At 33.3% G+C, this 26,367-nt stretch overlaps 3 protein-coding genes across 3 annotated transcripts; all 3 read left to right on the top strand.

Moving 5' to 3' along the window:
- Positions 1–6,169: 6,169 nt before the first annotated feature.
- On the top strand, positions 6,170–10,677 carry LOC122592321 (thioredoxin 1). The gene is made up of 2 exons (XM_043764523.1): positions 6,170–6,559; positions 10,177–10,677. Exons 1-2 carry the CDS (start codon positions 6,322–6,324, stop codon positions 10,488–10,490), a joined length of 552 nt encoding a protein of 183 aa, XP_043620458.1. The 5' UTR covers positions 6,170–6,321; the 3' UTR covers positions 10,491–10,677.
- Positions 10,678–17,541: 6,864 nt separating this feature from the next.
- On the top strand, positions 17,542–22,055 carry LOC122593420 (choline transporter protein 1). The gene is made up of 10 exons (XM_043765830.1): positions 17,542–17,824; positions 18,375–18,733; positions 18,812–18,957; positions 19,841–20,024; positions 20,142–20,215; positions 20,294–20,407; positions 20,499–20,855; positions 20,948–21,208; positions 21,286–21,513; positions 21,598–22,055. The coding sequence occupies exons 1-10, from the start codon at positions 17,640–17,642 to the stop codon at positions 21,781–21,783; spliced, it is 2,094 nt and encodes a 697-aa protein (XP_043621765.1). The 5' UTR covers positions 17,542–17,639; the 3' UTR covers positions 21,784–22,055.
- Positions 22,056–23,783: 1,728 nt separating this feature from the next.
- Positions 23,784–26,249, top strand: LOC122591345. Its single transcript, XM_043763609.1, has 7 exons — positions 23,784–24,117; positions 24,724–24,909; positions 24,987–25,211; positions 25,313–25,434; positions 25,513–25,676; positions 25,767–25,921; positions 26,001–26,249. Exons 1-7 carry the CDS (start codon positions 23,878–23,880, stop codon positions 26,094–26,096), a joined length of 1,188 nt encoding a protein of 395 aa, XP_043619544.1. The 5' UTR covers positions 23,784–23,877; the 3' UTR covers positions 26,097–26,249.
- Positions 26,250–26,367: the final 118 nt, after the last annotated feature.

Raw genomic sequence — 26,367 nt, 5'->3', positions numbered from 1 at the left:
TTTTGACGGGGTGAAGTTTTACTTGTAGAGACACCGGAATAACTTAACCCCCTTTCGCAATGCAATCCTTCCATCAAAAAGCAAGGTTTTCAAAACCGGACCGGAAGGTGAACCGGTGTCTATACTAGTCACTAGTCGTATTGGTTAGACCGGATTAGCGAATCGGATAACATTATAAGTCTAATAAAGCTATACTACATATAAAAAAGGGGATGGGAATATAAGGCTCCGACACCTTAGCTTAGGTGCCGGAAACTCACATATTAATTTTTTAAACCATAAAAATCATGGGGGCCCGGACATTTATTCATTAAACAATGAATAATAAAATATTAGTATGTGAGGGGTTTCACGCCTAAGCTTAGGTATCAGACAGCCTTATATTTATAGTATATAAATATAGGAAAAAACCAATATGCTGCTAGAAGCATGGATCTTCCATGTTTCCCCTCACAAACCCCCCCCCCCCCCCCATGAAAATCACATGTATAAATACAAAATCATCCCCTCTCACAAACTCCTGTAAGTAGGCTGCTGCTATAAGCATAGTTGTTAACCCCATAAATATAAATACATCACCCACAACGTGTTACATCTCCGTCAAAGGTAACAAGTAACATGGTGCAATTCCGTAGACATCACCGCAAGTTAGAATATCTTTTTAGCCAAAGTCAACGACCGGTTCAACTGGTTTTCCTGTTCGACCGCCGGTTCCCGATTCTACCATTGGTTATTGTAAAACTACGAAGGAGCAAACATACAATTCTACAATATGCAAAAACAACACAAATTGCTGTGATATATTTCGACGAATTCAAAGACAAGGAGACGGTCACCGTCGTGGAGTCATGCCAGCACTTGTTTCATACCCATTGCATTGGCCAATGGTTGTCCCTAAGTCGAGAATTTCCCCTGTGTCAATCATACATTAATATTGCATAGTAAAATTCAATACTAAAATCGATGTGCTATATATGTTGTTATATATGGAAAGCAGTTATGAGTTTGAGATTTAATTTATCGAACTTATCAATATGAGTTTGATGAGATTTAATTTATCGAACTTATATAGTAATATAATCAGTTTATGTACGCCATCATCATTCATATAAGTTGTTATAATGTATGTAAATTTGCTTAATTTTTTTCTTTTATTTAAATTTACTATTACCCATATGTCCCCTTGTATTTCACGTTTTGATTTACTTGGAAACGGTTAAGTTTCACATAACATTCACGTTCGAACTTTATTTATATAATTGTTAACATATATATTTAACTCGTTTTACCAACCGATTAATGTTAGAACAATAACTACATGCTTTGAGAGTATCAGGCTAAGCTAGGCGTTCCAATAGTAAAAAGTACGCACCAACTGTCTAACTCGGACAGATGAAACTCCTAACCACTTAACTCCACGTTTCAGAGAAAACCAACTATTAAACTATATATATGGCCATCAATTAAACTTCATTATGATAAAGGAAGCTTGTGATTAAACCTGATGACCAAAAATAAAACTATTTAAAGTATGAGTGATTGAAACAAAAGTTTTAGTTAAGTAGGTAAGAGGTTAAAGAGTTAGTAAATAAACCCGGAATCCAAAAGTAAACATCGTTCATTGATGAGGAAAAGGGCAAAGTCACCTCATGATTGAGATTAGATTGTTTCATTTAGGCATTTAGGATGAATTTGCATAAAAAATTTAAGAGAAATGTATTTATTAAAAGTCTTATTGTTGTAAAAATAAAAATGTGAAAAGTGAGTACACAAATGTGTATTATCTATAGTGGTTAAAAGGGTTTTAGTCGTGAAATTTCTTAGTTAAGTAATTAGCAGATTTGTGACTCACCATTGTTGCTTCGCCGATGCAACCCCATTGATGGCACATGTGATAAGCCTGCACCAACGGGTCACCAAATCAATGAGCTCCTCGATCAATGGGGAAGTGTCGTTGGCCCGGTGTTGGGTTTTTTTATATTGATTTCAAACTAATCAAAATTGAGTTAAAACAACATCCTCATATATCGACATCTTTTACATATTCTTTGTTTTTAAAGATCTTGTGCACATTAATATCATTTTGTTGACCAAACTTAATTTGAAAATCTAAATCTTCATAACCAATAATCTAGATGCATGTAAGTCTATCTTTGTTCATAACCCAACCTGACACTACAATTCATTAAAAACAATTTTCTCTTTTCTATACCTATTCAACCCAGCTAAACTCAAACTTTACAATCTTATTAACAATCCAACCTAATTATTTTTCTAATAGATAAAAATGTATTATTATAATATTATTTAAATATAATTAAAAAAAAAGTTAGAAACATTTCTTTTAAAAAAAATTAAGTAATTTATCATTATGATTAAAAATAGAATAATTAAATTAAAAATATTTTGTTTAAAAGTAACATAGTGAACAAAATAAATAAGTCATTTTACATTTTATAAAAGTTAATTTATAAAGTTAAAAAAAATAGAACATATGGGTATGAAAATACATAAGTAAAATGTTTATATTTTACCCATAAAAATGCTACAACCAAGAGTTGATAGAACGACTTAGTTGGTGGGATGCTAAAATTTTTAATATTTCTTTTTTTATTTTGTAACTGACTGACCGAACGATATATGTTCGATGGGGAAGGTCTAATGTGTGGGATATACGAATGGCTTTCAGAAATATAAGTTATTGGTAAGATGATTAAAAATTGCAAATTATATATTATGTGAATTATATTCTTGCTAATATTGATATTCGTATCTCATTCCAACACTAGAAATAATTAGCAGATTCACATAAGAAACTTTGTTAAAAATAGATAACGGGTTTAATCGAATTCACTCCCAACTTCATTAGATGTTATCCAAACACAACAAACTATTATCTAAGACTTGTTCTTGAGAAAAAATGGATTGGTTTAAAAATCCATAGGTCTAAAACCACCTTTATTGGTGAACTTTAGTGTGGATCGTGGATTATTAAATTATAAAAAATTGAAAAAACCGCTCGATCTTGCACAATCTTGTCTCCAAAATGAACTTTAGTGTTTCAAAGTTTGTAACATCATCCTTGCCACATGGCAACTTTCCAATTGGGGAATTTTCACATTATTTTATTGTATATAATTAACTATAAAGTCTTATTAGTTTTTCTTTAATATCTTATATTTTATAACTTTTATTAAAAATATAAAAACATAGTATTATTTATTTTTTCGTTGCGAACATTTTGACATAAATTTTATTAAAATTTTATTAAAAACAGAGCTATTTAAAAAAACGTATTTTTTATAAAACTCTTCATCAATTTGGATTTTTTAAACAAAATAAGAATATTACTTTTATAGTTTTATCTAACTTTTTTATTACCCTTTCATTTATTACACCCATTTGACTTTATTTAAAGCTTTTTATATACAAAAACTTTTTAATGAATAATTAAAACTGTAATTTTGTTTATCTTTTTAATTATTTTTTTGAACATATCTTTTTAATTATTTAATGTTTAATTAATGAACGTGAAATATTTTTAATTTACTAAATTTGTATTTTTTTATTACTTTTTGTGATGCTTTACATGACTATCATAAAAGTAATTTATTTATTTTAGTTTAGACGGTAAATTACACTTTTAGTCCCTGAAGTTGGTAGGTTTTTCCCTTTTCGTTCCTAATGTTACAAAATTACAATTTTAACCTTAAAGTTAACAACATTTTGCAATCAAGGTCTTTCCCCTAGACGGCGTTTGTTTTTTGCCGTTAACGTAAGCACGTACTAAACACGTGAGGGTATTAATGTCATTTGCCCGTGTCAACTTCAGGGACGAAAACTGAAAAACGTGTCAACTTCAGGGACGAAAAATGTAATTTACTCTATATTTTTTACTTTTTATAATATAAATTTTAAAAAAACATAAATAATAAATAAATTTTTTTTCTTCAATCATTTCCCTGCAATTTGAATCCGATTCAAGGTCTCAAATTTTTGCTCTCTTTGGTTCACATTCTTGCACTTGATCAAAATCTTCGCACACCCTTTTCTTCATTCACCATTAAACAACCCCAAAATCAGCAAATAACAACAAAATCCATAAAAATAAACATATACATACAATTAACATTAATTTCATATATGTAAAAGGAAAATAATCAAACTTTGGTTCTTAAACAATCCTGGGTATTTCTTGTATATATGCGCACACAAAAACCGACCACCGCCACCACCGTTACTCAAGCCGACTAATTTGGGTTCTTCAATTCGGATCTCGGTCTTCAATGGATTTTCGGAACTGGAATGGATTTTCAACATCTTTTCAGGTCTCGATCTAGATAGTAGATGAGAAGATGTTGGATATGAATACCAAAGAGAATGGTGGTCAGAATTGTGGTGGCGGGCAATTGGTAGTTGCAGTTATGGTGGTCGGCTGGTGGTGCATAAGTGGTGGCCGAAATGGTAGAGTGGTAATTAAGAGATAGTAAAAAGGTTGGTTTTTATTTTTGTTCTTATGTTAAACAAAGCTTGCAAATGCCATGCATATACATATACATATACATAAATGATATATGTTTGTGTATTAAGGTGAAGTAAGATCTCAGTGTTTTGGAATGATAAATTCAAATTGTAGGAAAAAGATTGAAGAAGAAAAAATTTAGTTACTATTTTTATTTATTTTTAAAATTTATATTATAAAAACTAAAAATATAGAGTAAATTACATTTATCGTCACTGAAGTTAACACGTTTTTCACTTTTCGTCGCTGAAGTTGGCACGGGCAAATGACATTAATATCCTCACGTGTTTAGCACGTGCGTACATTAACGACAAAAAACAAACGTCGTATAGGGGAAGGACCTTGATTGCAAAATGTTGCCAACTTTAAGGTTAAAATTGTAGTTTTTAACATTAGGGACGAAAAGTGAAAAACCTGCCAACTTTAGGGACGAAAAGTGTAATTTACCCTAGTTTATAGTAAAAAGTTTTAATATTATAAAAATAATAAATCATTTTAATATGATAAAAATTTGGTTTAGGTTGGGTTGTGGATGATAGTGAAAATTTGAGTTAGATTGGATTCTATAGGTGTAAGAGAGAGAAATTAATTTTTAATTAAAGATTGAGTTAAATTGGTTTACTCATGTGGGTAGTATAATGGTATGTTTGGCAATGAGTTTTTAGGAGCTACAAGCTTCAAGCTTTTAACAAAAAGCTCATACCCTAAAAAAAGCATTGTTTGGTTAACAAAGCTACAAGCTTTTCATCATGAGATACAACTCCTAACTCAAACGCTTCTACTACTAGCGTTTAGAGAAACTAAAAGCTTTTCACTAATAGAATTACTTATATAGGCTATGTTTGACAAGAGCTTTTAAATTTGAGGAGCTTTAGCTTTTAATTTTGAACAAAAAGCTCATATTTTTTTAAAAGTTTTGTTTTAATGCAACTAGCTTTAGTTTTTATTTAAAAGAAAAAGCTCCAAAATGAAACGCTTATTAAAGTAGTGTTTCAGGAGCTTTAGCTTTTGGATGAAGCTTTTAGTCATTAAAAGTACACATATACCTCTTAAAGTTGCATCTATAGCTGCCATACCAAACAATTCTAAAAAATTAAAAGCTCTAGCTAACAGTTTTGCTTAAACACTATAGCTAATAGTTACAGTTATTTTTGCCAAATATACCCATAATCTTTATGTTATTAGCAAATTTGTACTTTATTTTTGCCAAATATTTATATTTTTGTCAAACATTTATATTTAACAGCTACAACCTTGAGCTTTCAGTTACAGCTACTAGCTATAGTTTTGTCAAACACACCCTAAGTGTCTCTATCGAACTAAATCTGTTCATGTGCTCAACAAAAAGCTCTGGGAAATAAGAATGACTAATCCTCCTAACAAAATAGCTTAAAACTTCTCTAAACACTTTAAGAAGGTGATATGTGGTATCCACTAATTGTCTTTTCTAATCTTACCCCCTGATTTTTTCACATGTACTCATCCAATAATTAAGAGAATTTTTAAGCTACTTTATTAAGTGGATTAATCATTTCCCGTGAAATAAATCTATTTTTTTAAAAAAATAACAAATAAAGGTAGAAACGCATTAAAAAGTGGCAAGTGCAAAGCACGTGAAACATCATATTATCCGTCCCACGAATATCTCACCTTAATCTCATCTCTCTCAACAAACAAATTCTAACCAATACTATCCACCCACTCACACATCCATACACACACTCACACATACTCTCACACACACAGTCACTCACTCACTCGCTTTCGATAGATATATAGATATAGATTTTAGATTTTAGATGGCCGGCGTTCTCGAGACCTTACCCGTTCCTCGCACCTCCGGATTTCCGTCGGCATCGTTAACTCCGATCGCTTCTTCTCCGATCTCTCAACTATCACTTCGTCGGCCGGAATCTAGAGGATCAAAGCTGCAGATTAATTCCTTCCGTTCATCTTCCGGATCCGTGAAGTTGAGATCGAAGTTCGGCCGCCGTGGTGGACTTATCGTTTGTGAAGCTCAGGAAACTGCCGTACAAGGTTATGACCTTTCATTATTTCTATTATCTATACCACTATATAAAAATTATAACCCATGTTGAAAGTTTACAAAAATAGAACATTTGAATTGACCAAAATACCCTTAATGAATTAAATCACCATCAACTCTTAATATTAAATTATCCATTATATTATAAAATTTCTTTTACTAACTCATTTAAATCAAATACCTTTACCTACCCAATAGATGTCGTCACCACCATCATAGTCGGCTCGCCGCCGCATTGCGCGGGTACCATGCTCGTATATATATATATATACTAGGTTTTTTACCCGCATGATGTGCGTCTATTTAAAATAACCTACGTAAAAAGAATAAAAATGAACATGAACTAATATATAATAATACATTAAAGCATATAAATTTTTTGAGAAATATAATGATGTATAAAGCACATAAAATTTAACAACCCAATTACTTTTCATATTAAAAATCGAAAAGAATTTGAAGATGAAATCAAAAACCAACTTTTAAAAAAAATATGACAATGCTATGATGATTATATGTCGACACAATTATGTAATCCATATATGAAACTAATGTTGGTTTTTAGGAAACAAAATCAATTTTATTAATTTCATAATTTTATTTTTTACATACCAATATATACTTAATATATTTTATTGCATAAATAAATAAATATTGTGGAAAATTATAGAGATGACACATAGGATAAAATCCTATGTGGCAAATTTTAAAAATAGTTTTAAAAAGCTAGGATTCCTATTGTTTTAATATTTATATAGATATATTACTGTTATATATTTTATGTATGTATAGATAGATAGATATTTTTGTGTTAGGATTTCCACACTTGCTGTAGACATTTAATTATCTATTATATTTGTTAAATTTAGTGTTATTCGATTTCTGTAGATATATAATAATGTATCTAAGTTAAGGATTATAATTTCTAAATATATAGTAATTTAGCTGTCCTGTTTGTTGATGTTCTAATGGTAGAAAGGTGAAGTTTTGGTATCAAATTTGTTGTAGTCATGAAATGGTGCGAAATCGCTTAGACAGTATTATATTCTCTCTATATATAGCTGTTGTATGTATTATACTGACTTCAGATGATGTTATTTGACTTTGGAAGATATATTTGATAAAGTGATAATAGTTTTATGCGAAGGGATGACCTTTTGTAGTCATAGTAATAGATTCCTGTTGTGCATCCTGTTCTTGGTGCTTCTAGTAGTTTAAATAGTTTTTATTATTGCTTTTGTAGAAATAGAATACATTAGTTAGTTGTATGCGAAGAACATTAAAAGCAAAGAGTTGCGCAATTTTGTTGATGAAAGGTCAATCACATAGATTTTTGAAAAAAACCCCAATTTTGCTATTAGGTTTCTTCTCCTTTGGGGTTATATTTGTTTGATCTCCTGCAATATTTTGGTATTTTGCATTTTAGTTTTTGTAAGTTCAATTATATGTTAACCAAGAGCGTGTCCGTAGTTTCTTTTAAGATACGAAATATGTATAAACATGGCAGGGAATTTTCCTTAACATTTAGTAATAAGTTGATTATGATTTACCAAAGTTTAGTTAAGAAATATGCTTTGACATTGTTTAGAGCATTCACAGTGCCCATGACTCGTTCTCCAAGGAGTAGTCCCTGTCAGCACCACATCAGGACTAGGGCCGTAAACGGTTCGGTTAGCTAGAAATTTTGAACCGTTTTTCGGGTTTCGGTTTGGTTCGGTTAGTGAGAAATTTTGAACCGTTAAATTCGGTTACCCGAAAAAGTCGGTTAATTTCGGTTTTATTTTTGGTTAACCATTTATTAGAGTTATGCTAATATAAAGTTTAAGTTTTCAATTATAATAGTCAATTTACATTGCATTAATTAGTTTTTATATGTATAATAGTTATTTAAATACATTAATATTTTGTATTATAAATAAATATACATTGCATCTAATTGTGAATTACTTTTCTCTAACTTTATATTATGCAATGCAAGTTTCTATTTAAGAGTGTCATGAATTACTACTTAAAATGTTTTTTATATGATATTACTAATATGTTTGATATCTTAAACAAAGTTAACAATTTTTCTTAAAAAAAAGTATATATATAAGACAATTACTTAGAATATCCAAAATTAATCATAGATTTTGAAAGAAAGTTAGTAAAATTATTAATATTTTAGACAACAAATACAAAAAATTAGTTAAATAGATATGTAAATGATGGATTCATGTAATACATATGTGTAAATATACATATATATGATTATATGTAGGTATATATCAAAATTTGGTTCGGTTCGGTTAACCGTAACCGAACCGTTACACTTCGGGTTTTTTATTTTCGGTTTTTTCGGTTTCGGATCATGCGGTTCGGACCGGTTTTTCTGTTTTCCGGTTCATTTCTTACACCCCTAATCAGGACTAGCCAAGGACTCAAAACACCCACAATGCCAGGACTAGTTTAGGACCCACAATTTATTTATTTTAACCTTTTTAACCCATTATTCTACCATTTATTTAATTATATACTTTTAACCCTCACTTCAACTTCGATTTTTTTAATAAAAAATAAAAAACACACTTAAAAATTTCATTAAATAAAAAACATACAATATAATAAAATAAAACAGGCATAATACTAACACATTAATAATATTAAAACATAACCACACTTAATACTAACACATTAGTTTAAGGCATACATAAGACTAACACTCGGAGTGGTCCGAATCCACAATATTGTTGCCGTCATTGCGATGAATGTACCGATATGGTTCAGGAGACCCGGCAGCGTCGCCGGGTTGCGGAGATGCGTACTCCTCCCCAAGGTTAGTCAGGTAATCATCAGGACCACCACCACCACCGATAACGCCTTGCCAGAATAATGTGTGGTCTAGAGTGGCGTTTAAAGTGGTAGTAGCAACGGTAAGCTAAAAAATAGTTTGATTAAGCCAATCGATCTTCTGCCGAAGATAATTAATGTACTCGTCTTCGACGGCGTTACGAACATCTTCTGCAGCTTCAAGTCGTTCAATTTCAGCTGTGATTGCCGCTTTGTTGGAAGTTATGTTCTCAATCACATTTTTAACTACAGATCTGTTTGTATCATCGTTAAGCATGTGATCCTGCATGCCCATTTTTGCATCGTGAACGGTCATGTTTGGTATGTTGTTTGCCATGGTTCTTTTGTGAATGTGTTTTTTGTTTAGAAGACTGTGTGTTCATTAATAGAGAATAAGAAGGTAAATGGTTTGTATATATATATATATATATATGATAAATAGGGAGCAAAAGTGTAAAACTTTTAAAATTATGAAATATGGTTGTTCAGGGACCATTTGTGTAAATTTTTTTGAAATTTCATTTCTAGCCGTTGCATTGAAACAAAAAAAAAGGAACGAGTCTCGTCCCTGGGGGACAGACGAACGAAAACGAACCGAAGGACGAGTCACACCTAATGGTGTGCACTCGTCCTCCAAGAGTGAACGAGGGGGAGAACGAGTGAAAACGAGCCCGTTGTGAATACTCTTAGTTTATTAAATGGTTACAAAATGTGTTTCACTCAAGATTATTGCTATATAATTCATGTATAGTTTTTTTTTATTCTTGTCATATTGCAGTACTTCCTGTCAATGATGAAACATGGCAATCACTTGTTTTGGAATCTCAACTTCCTGTTCTGGTCGAGTTTTGGGCTCCATGGTGTGGGCCATGTCGCATGATCCATCCTGTCATTGATGAACTAGCTAAAGAATATACGGGCAAGCTCACTTGCTTCAAGGTAAATACCGATGAGAGTCCTTCAATTGCGACCAAATATGGTATAAGAAGCATCCCCACTGTCATGATCTTCAAAGGTGGAGAGAAGAAAGATGCAGTTATTGGTGCAGTTCCAAAACCAACTCTGTGTACCTGCATTGAGAAGTTCTTGTAGAGGTAAAATGTATATATTAGATTTGCATCAATTTAGTTCTCTTATTTGTTTCCTCTATGATATCACCAAGTACAGATACTGCAAACAGCATAATAAATTCGATATCCACCTGTATAGTTGGATACTAATAGATATGCTGTAGTGCTCCCAGAATTCCACTATTGTTGTCTTGTTGATTTGATTTTAACTGGTCTTGTGTTGCTTTCCTGTCAATTTCAACAACCTGGCTCTCGTTGGGATCTTATAGTGGTTGCAGTCAATTACTGTAGCTTGGCTAGGCTGATAAAATGAGCACGCTGGGGTAATACTAATGAAAAGATCATCATCAATATTATTCTTATATAGAAATGCATTTACAAACTTGTACACAATTCCAACGTATATCAAGAAGTTATTGTATATGAGTTTATAATTCATAACCTATTGGTTGGTTAGTCGAAGACCAAGACCCAAGGGTACGGCGAACAATATATATAATTATAGTTGCTGCATTTATTTCATTTGTGTTTAGCAAAGCATTGTGGTGGTAGACAATCAAAATATTAAAAAATGTACTTGTGACTGTTGTATTGAGTTTAAAATTTTAAAGCAATTGCAACATTTTAATTTTGAAATGCTTGTTGTTTGGCACAATAATAATCTTGACGAAATGGATGGATTGCAAAACTCGCCGAATAGAACATGCCGTTTAAAAAAAAAAAAGAAAATGAATGAGTACTTCAAGCCGTTCTAAAAAAAGAAAAGAATGAGTACTTCATTAGTATGTGTAGTTGCGTACGATCGTATTGATCAATCAACACACTGATCGACTATCATCTTCTATAGTAGTTTCAGAATTCTGTGCATAGTTAAGGGGTATACAAAATTGGTGGTAGAATCGATATCAATTTGAATGAACTGGTATCAACAAAAAAAAAAAGTCCGACCAGTTTGAATGAACTGGTATCAACAAAAAAAGTCCGACTGGTTGTTTAACACTTCATAACTAATACATATAAATACTACTAAATAGCCATTAGGGTGTTAGCCAAGTGGTCAGGGGTTTTTCACAAAGTGGTTTCTTCTTAGGGGTTTTAGGTTCGAATCTTGCCACATGCAAATGTGGTGAGGGGTCTTAGGAATGCTATACTCATCTAACACATGGGAAACAAACCTTTTAGAGCATTGCCAGGAGTCGAACCGGCATGAGCGCATCCGCATGGGGATGTTAGCCATTTATCCGTTGGTGCTTTTAAAAAAAAAATATCACTAAATGAAAGAAAGAAAAAAGAAAAGAAAAGGAAACTAATTAAGAAATTTACAGTGTTTAAGGCAATTTTTTGGTCAAAAGTTGCATTGGGCACAACATCACTTCTCTTCCATCGTGGTCATATCATATGTCAGCTAAAATGAAAAACAACAAATTCGATGCAAGTTGTTGCCTTCTGTTCATATTCATATTTATGTCACTCTTTATATTAACCAATTCTTCCTCATTTCTTTCACTATTTAGTTTCTCTTTCCAAGAACATCCCCTTTTTATACTACCCACTTCTTCCACTATTACAAAAAATAACTTAAAATTTTTACTAATATTATTAATAATAATAACAAAAAACAACTTTAAACAAAATATACATCTAACTTCAGGGTTTAAATATTATCTTTTAATACTATTGTAATTTTTTTGTAAATAGTTAAAATTCTAAGGGTTAAAATGAAACTTAATATTAAATTAAGTCGTCTTCATCGTTATGCCTCTATATGTATTAGTTGATGTTAAAAAAATATAAATCATCGACACCTGCAATTATTTTTATTTTTTATTTTTTAAAGTGAACTTCATTCAATAAGTATCCGTCAAAGTGGCGATACCAAACAACATACAACGTTTATGTACTAATACTATATTAAGAATCTACGCCAACTATCCCAAGTAATATTAACATTTTTCTTTCTATTACTATACCAAAGAAAGACCAAAGATTTTATGTCTTGTACAACTTTCTCGATCTTAACTTGGACATTTGGGAACCTTGCTTCATTCCTAGCCTTCCAAATACACCAACACGCGACCATGATAACCCCTTTCAGAACCTTCTTTTCCTTCTTCCCAAGACCAACATTCTCATGGATCTCGATTAGATCCTTTGTTGAAAAAACAAAGAACGGTGTAGCCTTACACCACGAGCTAATGAAAGTCCAAACCAAATTAGCCAATTCACACCCACAAAAGAGGTGATCCACTGATTCCTCATACTCCCCACATAGAATACAAAGTCCATCTCCAAAAACACAATTCCTATCTTTAAGAGCCTTTAATGTAGGAATACGATTCAAACTAACTCTCCACATAAAAATGTTAACCTTTAATGGTATCCATTTAGACCATCGAAGCACATACCTGTTACTATAATCACGGGAGCTTGTCATGGCCTCTTTCACAGCTTTGACCGTCAACTCCGTACCATGTTTTCCTTGCCATATCCATCTGTCGTTAGTATCCATTAGCTTCCTTCCAATAAGTAGAGCATTCAGGTCCTTCAACTCATTCAGCTCCTCAGCTGATCGAGTGATAAACGCCTAGAATGCATAATTTTAAGATGTAAAATCAAGTTGTTTTGTGAAGCTTAATAGACGATTAGGGGTACCCTTATGTTTGTTAAGTGTTTCAGGCACTAGGTGATGAAATGGAGCTAATTGAATCAAGAAACGAGTCAAGGAACCAAGAAGCAAAAATCTGGAATTCTGAAATTACAAAGGGTGTAACTTACGCCAGACTTGGCAGTAGGTTACGCCAGTTGAAATTCCAAGGGGCGTAACTTACGCCCAGGGGGGTAGTAGGTTACGCCAGTTGCAGATCAGAAACCCGATTTTTATGGTTTTAATTAACTTTCAGTTATATACAATTCAATTGACGACTTGGGAAGTTACCATTCAAAAAATTCACTCACAATAATAGTTCCTAACAGAGAGAAGACCCCAAAATCATCATCAAATCACCAATTCATGAAGATGACAATTCAAATTGAAGATTCAATGATGAAGATGATAGGCTAGGTTTTCTATTGATCATTCTCATGTGAACAATTATGTAAGCCATTTATGTTCAATCTTTCTCATACTCATGTTGGATTAGATGTTTAATTCTTTATTAGTCTTTTACATCTAATGTTGTTTGGATTGTTTGAATGATTATTTGTTCATGACTTGAATGAAATTCATCTATCATTTGGTTTTAACTTGTTAATTGATCATTGATTATTGAATGAATTTCTTATGAACTCATAGTTTATTTTAATGAATTAGAAGTCTAGTTGTGTCAATTCCCCAGTTTTCGTTATCGTGAATCATCACAATCGATTAGTCTAGTTCTTAAATTCATTCAGTCCAAACATTATAACGAATTATGTCTATGTGGTTTCCAATGAGTATAAGTTAGATTACATATTTGAAAACATAATTGGGAGCATGAGAATGGTCTATTTTGTTTAATTGAATTATTGTGTTAAGTCAATAATCATTTTCAGTTTTAACCAAATCAATCAATCAATCGATTTTAAGTTTATGCCTAGATTAATTAATTTTGTAAACTTGTTTAACACTTTCCCGTGATTCCCTGTGGAACGATATTCGACTTACCCTAACTAATTAGTGGTATTTAGTTTATATTTTTGATCGGTCCAACGACTACGATCATCGAGGTGGTGTTCTCCAATTCCAAAGCGATGAAAACATATTTAAGGAACCATCATAACGGTCAACAACCCTACAGTTCTTGTTCTTTTCGAGCCGAAAGAGATCAGGGAACCTATCTCTAAAAGTGTCATTACCAATCCAAACATCCAACCAGAATTTTAGCTCCTGACCGTTGCCACAAATCCCTTTAAACACCTTATCCAAGCCCTCATCCGCTACTTTAATTGACTCGATCGCTTTAACCACCGACTTCCAATTACTTGACATATATCTGTCCACCGGGAGAGAGTACCAATTATTCTTCTTTTCATGAACAGCCATAATAACCTCCCTCCATAAGTTGTTTGGCTCAGCCTTATATCTTCCTAACCATTTAGACAACAACGCCAAGTTGGAGTCATTAAGATCTGTCAAGCCTAAACCACTAGCCGACTTAGGGGACGCGACCCTATCCCAAGAGACCCAACTAATTTTTTGAACATCCTCCGAACCACCCCAAAGGAACCGTCTAATCAACTTTTCCAAACCATCCAAAACCTTCTTCGGCGCCCGATACAAAGAGAAATAGTAAGTAGGAAGGCTCTCTAAGACAGATTTAATGAGGGTGACTCTTCCCCCAATAGACAAGCTATTAGCTTTCCATTTTGACAGCCGGTGCTCAAAAATATCAAATAAAAAAGACCAGCTGGACACCTTATTCATATTTGCACCGACCCATATACCCAAATGTTTAATTGGGAAAGATCCAGTTGCACATCGAGTAACAGCAGCCATCTCGTCGAGCTCCTCCCCTGTAGTACCCACACCAAACAAACTAGACTTGCCCATATGAATTTGTAACCCGGAACATAAGTGAAAAATTCTTAGTATCCTAATTATATTCTTCAGATTATCCCTGCTCCAGTCACCGAGAATGACACAATCATCGGCGTGAAGCAAGTGAGAAATAGAGATGCCATTCGACAAACGAACTCCATGAAAAGTACCATTCCCGGTGGCCCGATTAATCATCACCTTGTCTCATCCCTTTATGACATTGAAACTCATATGTCGGTGAACCATTTACCAAGACCGACGCCTGAGCCGAAGATAAGATACCGAAAATCCATTTGCACCATAAGCTTGGGAACCCCATCTTTTTGAGAATAGAGAGAAGAAAACCCCAATTAACATTATCATAAGCCTTCGCGAAATCGATCTTGAAAATAAACGCTTTGTTTTTTTTTTCTTTTTAAGGAAGGCGATCAATTCATTGAGAATTAAGGGTCCATCCATGATGCACCTACCCCTAAGAAAGGCAGTTTGGTTGATAGGAATCACCGACCCTAGAACATTTTTCAAACGATTCGCCAAGACCTTAGAAATCACTTTGTTAATAATGCCGACCAACGCAATAGGGCGATAATCGTCTAAATTGATCGCGTCCTTTTTTTTGGGATCAAAGCAATAGAAGACGAGCTACACCCCATATGTAAGGTACCTGAAACAAAAAATTCATTAAATAGAACAATGAACTCACGTTCCAAGAATTCCCAAAAGCGTTTTATGAACTTGAAATTGAAGCCATCAGGTCCGGGAGCCTTATCGTCTTCACACTCAAAAACCGCTTCTTTGATCTCGTCCAAAGTGAATCTTTCCACCAAACCATTGGCTTGTTCGGTGGAAACACACGAACCGTCCCATCCTTCAATCTTCGGTCTATCTTTCCATGTCTTTTGAAACTTGTTTCTGAAAAATTCGAACACCTTTTTCTTTTCTTCTTCACTACTAGCACATCACATATATACATACATACATATATATATATATATATATTGTATTAACAAATTAAAAAAAAACAAGAATTTACCATTGAACGCACGTCTGTGTTTGGAACAAACAACTGGACGCCGTCCATGGACACGGCCCTGCTACCAGTGTCCGTTTTTGGTGATGCGTCGGACGCACCAAGGAAACAGCTATAAGGACCGATCTTATAAAAGCAACTGCAGTACGTATTACGGAGTATTCTTAACCTTTTCTTCAAAAATGATTTTTTTTTCTTCCATTTTGACATTTCTAATCCTTTTACGAGGCATCTAATCACAACGATAAGCCGATCACTTGTTTTGTGAGTAGCTCAAAGAACCTTTCTGGGTCAATGGTCACAACTCACAAGGGGTGTATTAACTATTAAGTATTCTTTGCTTATAAGATTGGAACTTAAACTTATATAGTTATATGTACTTTTACCTTAATTTTACTACTAGGCCATCACTTTTGTGGTACGTTTATCTAAACTTTATAATAACAAGAATCATATCAGCAAAAATGATATGCTAACGGCATATCGTGCATACAATTGTGATACCAAAACAAAATAAATTTCGAGTATTATACATTACTCACACTTATACACACTCATTTTATACGAGTAATATAGTAGCTTAAATAACATAAAGATTTCTCCATGCGCCAAACGAAATTATATTATAAAACTCATTGAACTACAGACTCCATGTTATGCGCAGATATATACAAGCAAATAGAAAAAAGGAACATAAGTCACAAATTATGGGCACAACAGGGACCGACTTTAACTCGGCTCAAGCTGGCTTATTAGATCCTTTTTTTATATTAAATATTCAATTCTGCAAAATCTTTGTCTTAAATCCAAAAGCTGTCTTCCCTAGAATAATATAATATTATATTATATGCCTATGAGCTCAATAATGTATTCATTTCAGATATCTTTTTCTGTCAAAATAAAACAGTAAGTGCAATTATAATACGGATTTATGGGACAATATAATAATAAGGCGGTTGGTATCCCGACCACTTTTTTGGTAATTAGACTAGACTATTTGCAGTGATTATCGCTGCAAATAATGGTGTTTTTGTCCATATCCAACTATTTGCAACGATTACTAACAAGGGCCCGTTATTTTTTGCCAGATTTGACATTACAGACAGAGGGACCTATCACTGCAAATAGTAGTTGTGGTCGAGATAACACAAAAGTTTGGTTGGAATATGAATCCCTCGTAATAATATTATGTTTTGATTCACGGACTGTAATAATGTACTGTTTATGTTTATTATATTTCCATATTACTCGTAGTAAGAAAGTTTGTTACTTTTTGACATTTAGTTAATGCCATAAAAAGTTCATTAAAAAAAGAAAATCTATAAGTTAATTTTAATCAATAAAAATCTTATTGAAAAAGAATAAAAGAATCACATTTTTGGGAAAATTAAGTCATAAAGTTAATATTTAATGTATTACAAAAACAAAAAAGTAACAAAAATTATTAAACAAATATATATTCCCATATCTTCTTTGTGAGTGAGCCCCTCTTCACACTCTTTTTTCTTGCTTGCTTGCTTTTTTTACTGTCTTTTCTCACACAAGTTGTGCCTACTCTTTCTCTCTCTCATCATAAACCCCTCATTCTCTTTGCTTTCTCTCTACAATCTCAACCAAACACACAAATGAGAGGAGTGATTGGAAAGTATCCATCAAGTGATGGAAATGGAGAAGTTGGTAATGGAAATGGGGGTGTTATAAAATACAACAGAAAATGTAGAGATATTGTGTTTCTTGTTTTTTTCATAGCTTTTTGGATCTCCATGATTGTTAACTCAAGCTTTGGGTTTAACCAAGGAAACCCATTAAGGTAAACACTGACTACATTCAAGAAAATTTATTAAAGTTTCAATCTTTTTTACTACGGAGTATTTCTTAAAGGAAAACCTTAAAGTTTTAATCTTTTTTGTAGAAAAACAATAAAGTTTTAATCTTTTTAATTTTTATTAGGAAAAGTGTTGGAAATTTGTCTTTATGAAAGTTTAATTAAGTTTTGATGATGATTTTCAAGATTTTTTGTAGCTCTAGTGTCTCTATCATCCTTTATTTGGTTGTTTTTTTGTATTATATGATGTGGGTCTTAGATAATTAATACATTTAAGTTTTATGGTGGTCAAGATTTGTTTTTTTTTTGGTATGTGAGTATGCTAGATAATGTTAATTGAGATAATGTTAAATTAAGTGTTTATTCATGTTTTTGGTTATTTGGTTCATGAATGTTGGAGTACTTTTAGGAATTGGAATATATACAACTTAGTATATGATTGTGTTTGGGCTAATAATTTTACTTCATGTTTTGTATTATGGTTTTATTTTAGCCTACTTTACTTTGTAGTGTTTGATGAATTGTTTTTGGACAGGCTAAATTTTGGATTGGATTATAAAGGAAATGTATGTGGGGGAAAGCACAAAGATTTTGACCTTCATGAACTTGAACTAAAATATTATGTTAATCCTAACCAAGTTTACCAAAGTGGATTAAAGAACAGTGGAGTAAAACTGGCTAACACCAGATCAATATGCTTGTTGGATTGTCCAATACCATCAGAAGATTCTTTGAACTGGGTTTGTGATTATCCAGAGGGAGATATTCGTCTTTCTTTAGACGATTGGATCGATATGAATTATGATTATTTTGCTGACCTTACTCCTGAACTACGAAACACATCTCTTCAACTTCAAGGCCCTTGCTACCCTGTCATTTTTCCAAGTGTAAATGGTAAGCAATAAGTTAAGTTTGTGTATGATATTTATTGTTGAGCTGTGAATTGTAGAGGTGTAACTATTTGTTATGCAGTTTATTGGACTTGCCAGTTTATCGACCGTCCATCGAATGTGTCTTTAACACATTGGAAGCAAATGAATGGGGTTAACATCAATGATGATATGGTGATAGATAAGTCTATTCACAATTCTATCAACACACGATCATCTGTGTTGAAGGTATGGCATCATTTTCTGCTCTTTGAGATTTTTTTTGCTAGTTTACAAAATAAATTTAAGTGAATATATATTTCTTCTGGTAGCTCATGTCCTGCTTGTGAAATCCCAAATCTTGATTTCTGAACCTAACTAGAGATACAATTTTGACCCATTTACTTATGAGTGGGCTGATACATGTCATCTTCTATCTCTATTTGGTGAATAAAGTTTTTTACTTATAATAAATTAGTCGAATGGGTCGAATAGGTCAAAAGTAGTCCAACATGTGTTTCAAATGCATACGAATATACAACCTCCTAAATCATTTAATACAAAACAGGTATTAGTGAAATAGTATAATTTAGTTGATCATATGTGATTATCTAACTATTTATAAAAGGGTTTAGTGCGACGGAATGCAACTAACTATGCCCAAAAAGTTATAGTGTGCACCAACTAACGTTTTTGTTTATTGTATGCATAAACTTAGTAAAAATGTTTATATCATGTAACTTTTTGTGACCGACCAATCAAAACCTTACACGTGGCCTGTTTAAAATTTTTTTTTTACACGTGGCAGCTCATATGGGCTGCCACGTATACACATTGCATGGTTTAAATATTTTTACTAAGTTTATGCATTCAATAAACAAAAACATTAGTTCATGCACACTATAACTTTTTGGGCATAGTTTGTTTCATTCCGGCGCACTAAACCCTTTATAAAATGCTAAATAGTTGGACAAATAGTGCTTCAGCCTTGAGGTCAATCCGAGTCCAAAATTACCTGTTTTGACCCGCAACCAAGCCTACTCGATTTTCGAATTCTACTTAAACTAATTGATCGCATTGTTTCTGTTATGCATTTTCATGATCGATTTAATCATGGGTGTATTGATTGCAGAGATATGTGGCTGATGTGGGAAAGTCCTGGCCGGTGTTGATAGTTTGTGGAGGACTCCTGCCTCTGTTTCTATCATTGTTATGGCTTTTGATGATCCGACATTTTGTAGCTGGAATGCCATGGGTTACCGTCTTTCTATTTAATGGTCTCATAATATCAGTCACAATGTTTTACTACTTGAAAGGTCTGTTTATATATACTAACTTATATATCTTGTAGCTTTAGAAAACAAATGTTAATTCTCTAATTGTTTGATGGAATGTTATGATAAATCTTTTTCCCACATTTTTCTCTTTTTTAGCTGGATGGATTGGAAATGATGCTATCTCGCCCATCATTGGTGAACATGATCCGTACTATCATGTTTCTGCGAGGGTAAAATGTTACTTATTCCTCTTATTCATTTACTAGCCAAAGGTGATGCTAATATGTTTACTACTTCCTTTTCTTCAGGAGCAACATCATATCCATGCTGCTGCTTTTCTCATGACTTGTGTGATGATTGTCTCCGTTTTATCATCTATAGCTATTGTTAGGCGGATTCTTATGGCAACTTCAGTTCTGAAGGTGACTAATAATCACTTTTAATCCAAACTGGTATACATTTATCAAGTAACTTTGTGGAGGATATAAAGTTCTTCGTGTCTTATGATTTCAGGTTGCAGCAAAGGTCATTGGAGAAGTTCATGCTCTTATAATATTCCCGATCATACCATACCTAATCCTTGCGGTCTTTTACATGTTTTGGTTATCTGCTGCTCTTCATCTTTTCAGTTCGGGTCAGGTAGTACGCAACGATTGCAGCTCAAACTGTTGTGCATATGATCTCAAAGCCAAACGGGTTACTTGTGATGACTGTTGTGGCTATAGCGTCCATTACACTCCTCATATCGCAGCTGGAATCCTATTCCACTTATTTGGATGCTACTGGGCCACTCAGTTTATCATCGCATGTTCTTCGACCGTGATTGCTGGTTCTGTAGCTTCGTATTATTGGACGCGTGGCGAATCTTCGGTTAGCCACTTAGCCGATCCATAAGTGAATGTAATTTATACTCAGCTTTTGCGTAACTTTTTGGTCTAACGAATTCTCTTTGTTTATTTCAGAAAACGATTCCGTTTTTGCCTGTTTTCTCATCGATGAAGCTACTCATGCGTTATAGCCTGGGCTCTGTGGCAATTGGTTCTTTAATTGTATCTTTTGTTGAGTCAACTCGCTTCATACTTGAAGCCATACGCCGGAGATTAAAAGTTGCGGATATCTTGCCTGAAAGCTGGATTAAGAGAATGATGTTCTATACTTCTCGGTTTTGCGTGAAGGCTATTGAAGTGACCTTAAAATCTGTAAACCGCAATGCATACATTATGGTAACTTAAACTATAAACTGAATATCTTTTTTCTGTATGCCACTCTATTATTTTACACATGTTTTGGATTTTTGTAGATTGCTATAACAGGAAAAGGGTTCTTTAGAGCTTCTGAAATGGCAACTGATTTGATAATCAGTAATATTCTTCGTATTGGGAAAGTGAATGTGATTGGGGATGTTATTCTGTTTCTTGGGAAGCTGTGTGTGAGTCTGGCTAGTGCACTTTTTGCGTTTCTTATGTTGGATACTCATAAGTACAAATCATCCCACAACAAGATCACATCCCCACTATTTCCTGTGCTGGTATGTAGAACAAGTTTTTTAAGTCAACATATTGTCTTTGACCAAAAATATATACTAATAACCGTATTTGATGTAATTATGCAGTTCTGTTGGGGCCTGGGATATATAGTGGCAACCCTTTTCTTTGCAGTGGTGGAAATGTCGATAGATACTATCATCCTCTCGTATTGCCAGGACACAGAGGAACACCAAGGGACTGCACATTATGCTCCTCCACTTTTGATCGAGACTTTTGATGATCAGAACGAGGTGCAAAGAATTGCACAATGAGGAAATGTAGTGCCATTTTGTTGTTATATTAAGGTAGTAGCATCCTTCTCTAGTAGGTTACCTATGTGCAGAAGAACAAGTGATGAGAATCATGTTAAAAGTGTATTATTATGATAGATAAATATATGAAACATGTGGGCGAGCCACGGTTGCAACTTGCAAGTTTTGAATGGAATGATTGCAAGTTTCTTTGTATCGAGTGACGGATGTCATGTGTGAAATGTTTTAGGCTCATGAATGGCAATGGTATCGGTAAACAGTGTTACGATGTATGTGATCTGAAAAGCTTTCTGTTAACGTATTTTGTATGTTTTTTAGTTTGAATGTAAATGATATGTTCAGACAGCGTGGGACTTGGGAGAGGAAAGGCTCCCAACATTGGGGCCAATGTGGTTGGTTTTTGCCACAAACCGAGACTTGCTGATTCCAAAGAGGTGAGGAACCAACCATCCGATGTCCCTTGCCGCTAGTTTCTTGTCGACAACACGCTTCACCTTACCTGAATGCAAATATAAATCAGAGCTCTAGGTTTATTTTCTCTCGGGCTCTGGTTTGATAGATATTGTGTCATCTTTTTAGCTTGAATAAACTTGTAGTGGTTATATAAGAATGTGTTCGAGTGATTAAAAGCTCATAAAATTTATTTTAGTTAGATTTTTTCAAATTGCTCGACTCAATAAACTCTATTTTGACCTATAAAAAGTTGAATAAGTTTTATTAAGTCTAAGACTGAACGGAGCAAAGCGCTCTTTTTCACTTTTTTTGCTTGGAAACGTCCCGGGAAGCCCCGTACATTGCCCCAAGTGGCGTTCTAGAGAGAGAAAGAGCTAGGGGCGTGAGAAAACGGAAGGGAGAAAAGAGGCATGTGAAATGAACATTGGCTGTGAGTGGTTGCCTACCCACATAAAAGATAAAAATAAATAAAATGAAGGAAGAGCTTCTATTTTTAATGTCTTACTCCAAGTAAATAAAGGGGAAAGCCAATGATGATTAAGATGACACATGACATGAGGAAGTCTTGCTCCTCATCAAGGACGAACCCAGCTGCCTCCACTCCAATTTTGGTACATGGTAATTTCAAAATTTTAAATGGTATATTTGTAATTTTTTTTCTCAAAATAAGAAAAGATCATAGAAAATGCATACAAATATTATCTGTGTCATAAACTTATTTTTTAGACGTCATTGGTAATCGAAACATTAACGTTGAAACAGATCTGTCCATTGATAGAATAAAAAATTTAAGTTGTTTTAATATTTAATAATCATAATAGTTATGTAGAAAAAATATATATACAAGTTAATTAATTCATAAAAAATTATATTTTTTGGATTTCCTACATTACGAGTGAACAAGTTTTCATTTAATAAGACTTTCCCGACACTTTTGGTGTTTATTTTTTAAAAGTAACTAGTACCTTTTGAATATGAGTGTGGAGAACGAAATTATCTTGAGGGTCCAATTTTTTAACCTCAAGCTAGGGTCCATTTTGTTTACATTCTCGGATTACGACTCTTATAAGTATGTCAAATAACTTTTAAAATTGCCCCCTAACAAAAAAGAATCTGTCTCTCCTCATAGTCTAACCAAATATTAGTTTTCTTTATTAAAAAAGTATGGGTTGCAAACCTATTTAGGCATAATCTTTTGTTGATAATGATTAATGATACATGGATTGAGATCTTATCAATTTTATAAGGATCAACTTTAACAGTTGAATTAGAAAACAAGCTATAAATAAACGATCACAAAATCATAAATACCATGATTAGATGAGACCTAAATATATTTAAGTAAAAAAAGAAAAAGAACTAGTATACTTGAAATAAGAAAACTAAGTAAAAAAACTATAGAAAGAACGGAAATAGAAGAGAAAACGATATAGGATACATACATTCATACACATGGCAGGTCTATCTTAAATTCGATTTTATCTATAAAGACAAAACAACACAAAAATCATTTAATAAACATAGGAATTTTCATCGGATACGTCAAAGACCGAAAACAAAAAAGCTTTTTCATTTTCTCTAAATATATATTACTACTACTACCACTAGAGTACTTATATAAGAATAGAAAGATTAAGAAGGATGATGATAAGAGTGGGATCACCAATATATCGGGGTTGTTTACATACCAAATCATCCATTAATTATCATCATCATAATAATAATAATTCCTCATTATCACCATCATTAAAAAGTTTCATTTCTGTTCCATCAATATTAACTAATAAAAAGCATCATCATATGTCCATGGTTTCAGCAGCAGCAGCAGCTTCTTCTTCTTCTTCTAATGGATCATCACCATCTTCTTCTTCTTCCTCTTTGGTATGCATCATCATCTTTCTAAAGTGTTTTTTTTTTTCTCTTTTTATAATTTTGGTATGTTTTAATTTTTTTGATAATCATATTCATTATACGCAATAGAAATAGAAATATATTATACATAACGAGAATGCTTAGTCATTATTTAAAATAATCAATGAAATATTAAGGTTTAAGGAATTGGATATAATTTTTGACTGTCTCAAAGGCTTGTAGCAAAAAGGGTTGATGTAACATTTGAACTTGAGACCTCTTGAAATACCATGGAAGTGGTTTCTAAAATAATTCTCAAGACTTCTGATAGAAAAAAAAATATAGATACATATATAGATACAAGTTTTCAGTTACAAAATTCTGAAACTCGTTAAATATAATAAGATGAACTTGTGTCGTGTCATTGTGTGATGTATTATTTTGTTTATGAGGAATGAGACCATGTGACCGTTAAACATCTACTTTGGGTGTAAAACATCTCACATCTTTATATATTATATAATAAATATTAAAAAATTAGTATGTGAGGGGTTTTACACCCAAACTTAGGTGTCTAACAGCCACATACTCACTTTATATATTTGTACGTGGTAATAAGACATGTGAATGAAGCAGGGTGAGGTGGGTCGTGATTCATTCCTAAGAAGTGTGCTTTCAAGCATAGAACAAGTATATTTGAACCGGAACCCAACTGCTAACGCGATCTTGGAACTTGTCCGATCATCTACATCGACATCTGCTAATGATTCTGATAATGTTAATAAAATCTGCTATGATCATCTTGCATTTAGGACATTTGGGGTATTACTCAAATCAAATCCAATACTCATGTAATCATTTACAATCAAAATCATTAACTAATAAGGTTCAACATGTAGGTAAATGGTTATGGGATCGAGTCTATGTCAAAGTTATTCCTAGACTATGGTTATACTCAACGTGAGGAGTTGTCATTTCCTAAAAAGAAGTTGAAGGCATTTTGGTTTTCGCCGCCTCCTTCTAGAAGCAATTCCAATGGTGATACAGGCAGTGGAATTCATGGACCGTTGCCTAGAGTTTTTATCTCTGAGCTTCTTGTAGATCAAATGAGTCTTGAAGTGCAGGTTAGGATTAAAACCGGTCTTGTTTTGTGATGAATCTGTGTTCCGGAAGGCGTTCTGTGATGACACTAAATATGAACTTATCAATGATTTTGTGTTGATAGGAAATAATACATAAATACATTGGGCTATCGGGTGCTGGACATAAACATAGTGCCCTTTCAAGTGCTCTTGGTTGTTTGACATGGCCAAAACCATCACATTCAGAATTCCAAAAATTAGCAAGGTTTGGTTTTGTGCATTCTTTGACTATTTCAAAAATCGTTCTACAATGCTTAAAGTGGTGGTTTGGTTTGGTTTGCAGAGAAAGCGAGTATGCAGCATGGACTTTGGTCAACGGATACGCTTTGAATCATGTCACGATATCCATCCATAGGCTGAAATCTCCCTTGAACAACATCGACAACCTTAACCACTTCATTGAGGACAACGGCTTCAAGCTGAACTCTGAAGGGGGTGTTTGCAAGGGTTGTCATTTTTTATTTTGTAGTTCTTACTATTCATTGTGTACATTAATACTAAATAGTATCTTTACCCATGTTTGGTATGTGGTTGCAGTGAGCCCAGATGGCCTACTGCTTCAAAGTTCAACGGTTGCAGATTCAATACCGTTTGAATTTTCTGATGGTGTCAAAGACTCGGTCCCTTGTTCCTACATTGAGTTTGCACAACGTCTCGTGTTGCCACAATACAAACACTTGCCTGAAGATAAGGTTAGTCTATCTTCCCTTAGCCTGTACCACTTTTACTTGAGTGTAACATATGAATGATGATTGGTTTTCATATCTGTAGATTGAGGAGGTTCATCGACGAGATGGATTTGAGGTGGGGAACGCCGACAAAATATTTGAGAGCACATCAAAGGAACAGTTAACTAGAAAAGCTTAAATTGTTGTTGATCAAGAATCATGCGTGTAATTAATTAGAATAAACTTGAAGCAGATGTTTGTTATTGCAAGTAATTGAAGTCTAAATTGTGTCTGCATATGAATACAAATTCGATCAATCGCTTAGATGGCGAGTCCTAGTGTTTCCCTTAAATGATGTCTTCCTCTGCCAGGAATGGCGAAAACATTCTTTAGTTACGTGTCTCAGAAATGATCTGTTTTCTCTTGAATTCAAAGAGATTGGTAAACTAAGATCACAAACAGTCTATGTA

The sequence above is a fragment of the Erigeron canadensis genome, chromosome 3 (assembly GCF_010389155.1).
Source record: "Erigeron canadensis isolate Cc75 chromosome 3, C_canadensis_v1, whole genome shotgun sequence".
In the NCBI taxonomy this organism is placed as follows: Eukaryota; Viridiplantae; Streptophyta; class Magnoliopsida; order Asterales; family Asteraceae; genus Erigeron; species Erigeron canadensis.
The sequence above is the reverse complement of the archived record's forward strand: the minus strand, read 5'-3'. Positions and strand labels throughout refer to the sequence as shown.

Coding starts and splice junctions, on each gene's coding strand:
- LOC122592321 (XM_043764523.1), top strand. CDS start 6,322: ATGGCCGGCGTTCTCGAGACCTTACCCGTTCCTCGCACCTCCGGATTT. Junction 6,560..10,176: donor TCAGGAAACTGCCGTACAAG/GTTATGACCTTT, acceptor GTCATATTGCAG/TACTTCCTGTCAATGATGAA.
- LOC122593420 (XM_043765830.1), top strand. CDS start 17,640: ATGAGAGGAGTGATTGGAAAGTATCCATCAAGTGATGGAAATGGAGAA. Junction 20,025..20,141: donor AATGTTTTACTACTTGAAAG/GTCTGTTTATAT, acceptor TCTCTTTTTTAG/CTGGATGGATTGGAAATGAT. Junction 20,408..20,498: donor TGGCAACTTCAGTTCTGAAG/GTGACTAATAAT, acceptor TTATGATTTCAG/GTTGCAGCAAAGGTCATTGG.
- LOC122591345 (XM_043763609.1), top strand. CDS start 23,878: ATGATGATAAGAGTGGGATCACCAATATATCGGGGTTGTTTACATACC. Junction 24,118..24,723: donor CTTCTTCTTCTTCCTCTTTG/GTATGCATCATC, acceptor TGAATGAAGCAG/GGTGAGGTGGGTCGTGATTC. Junction 24,910..24,986: donor TTGCATTTAGGACATTTGGG/GTATTACTCAAA, acceptor TTCAACATGTAG/GTAAATGGTTATGGGATCGA.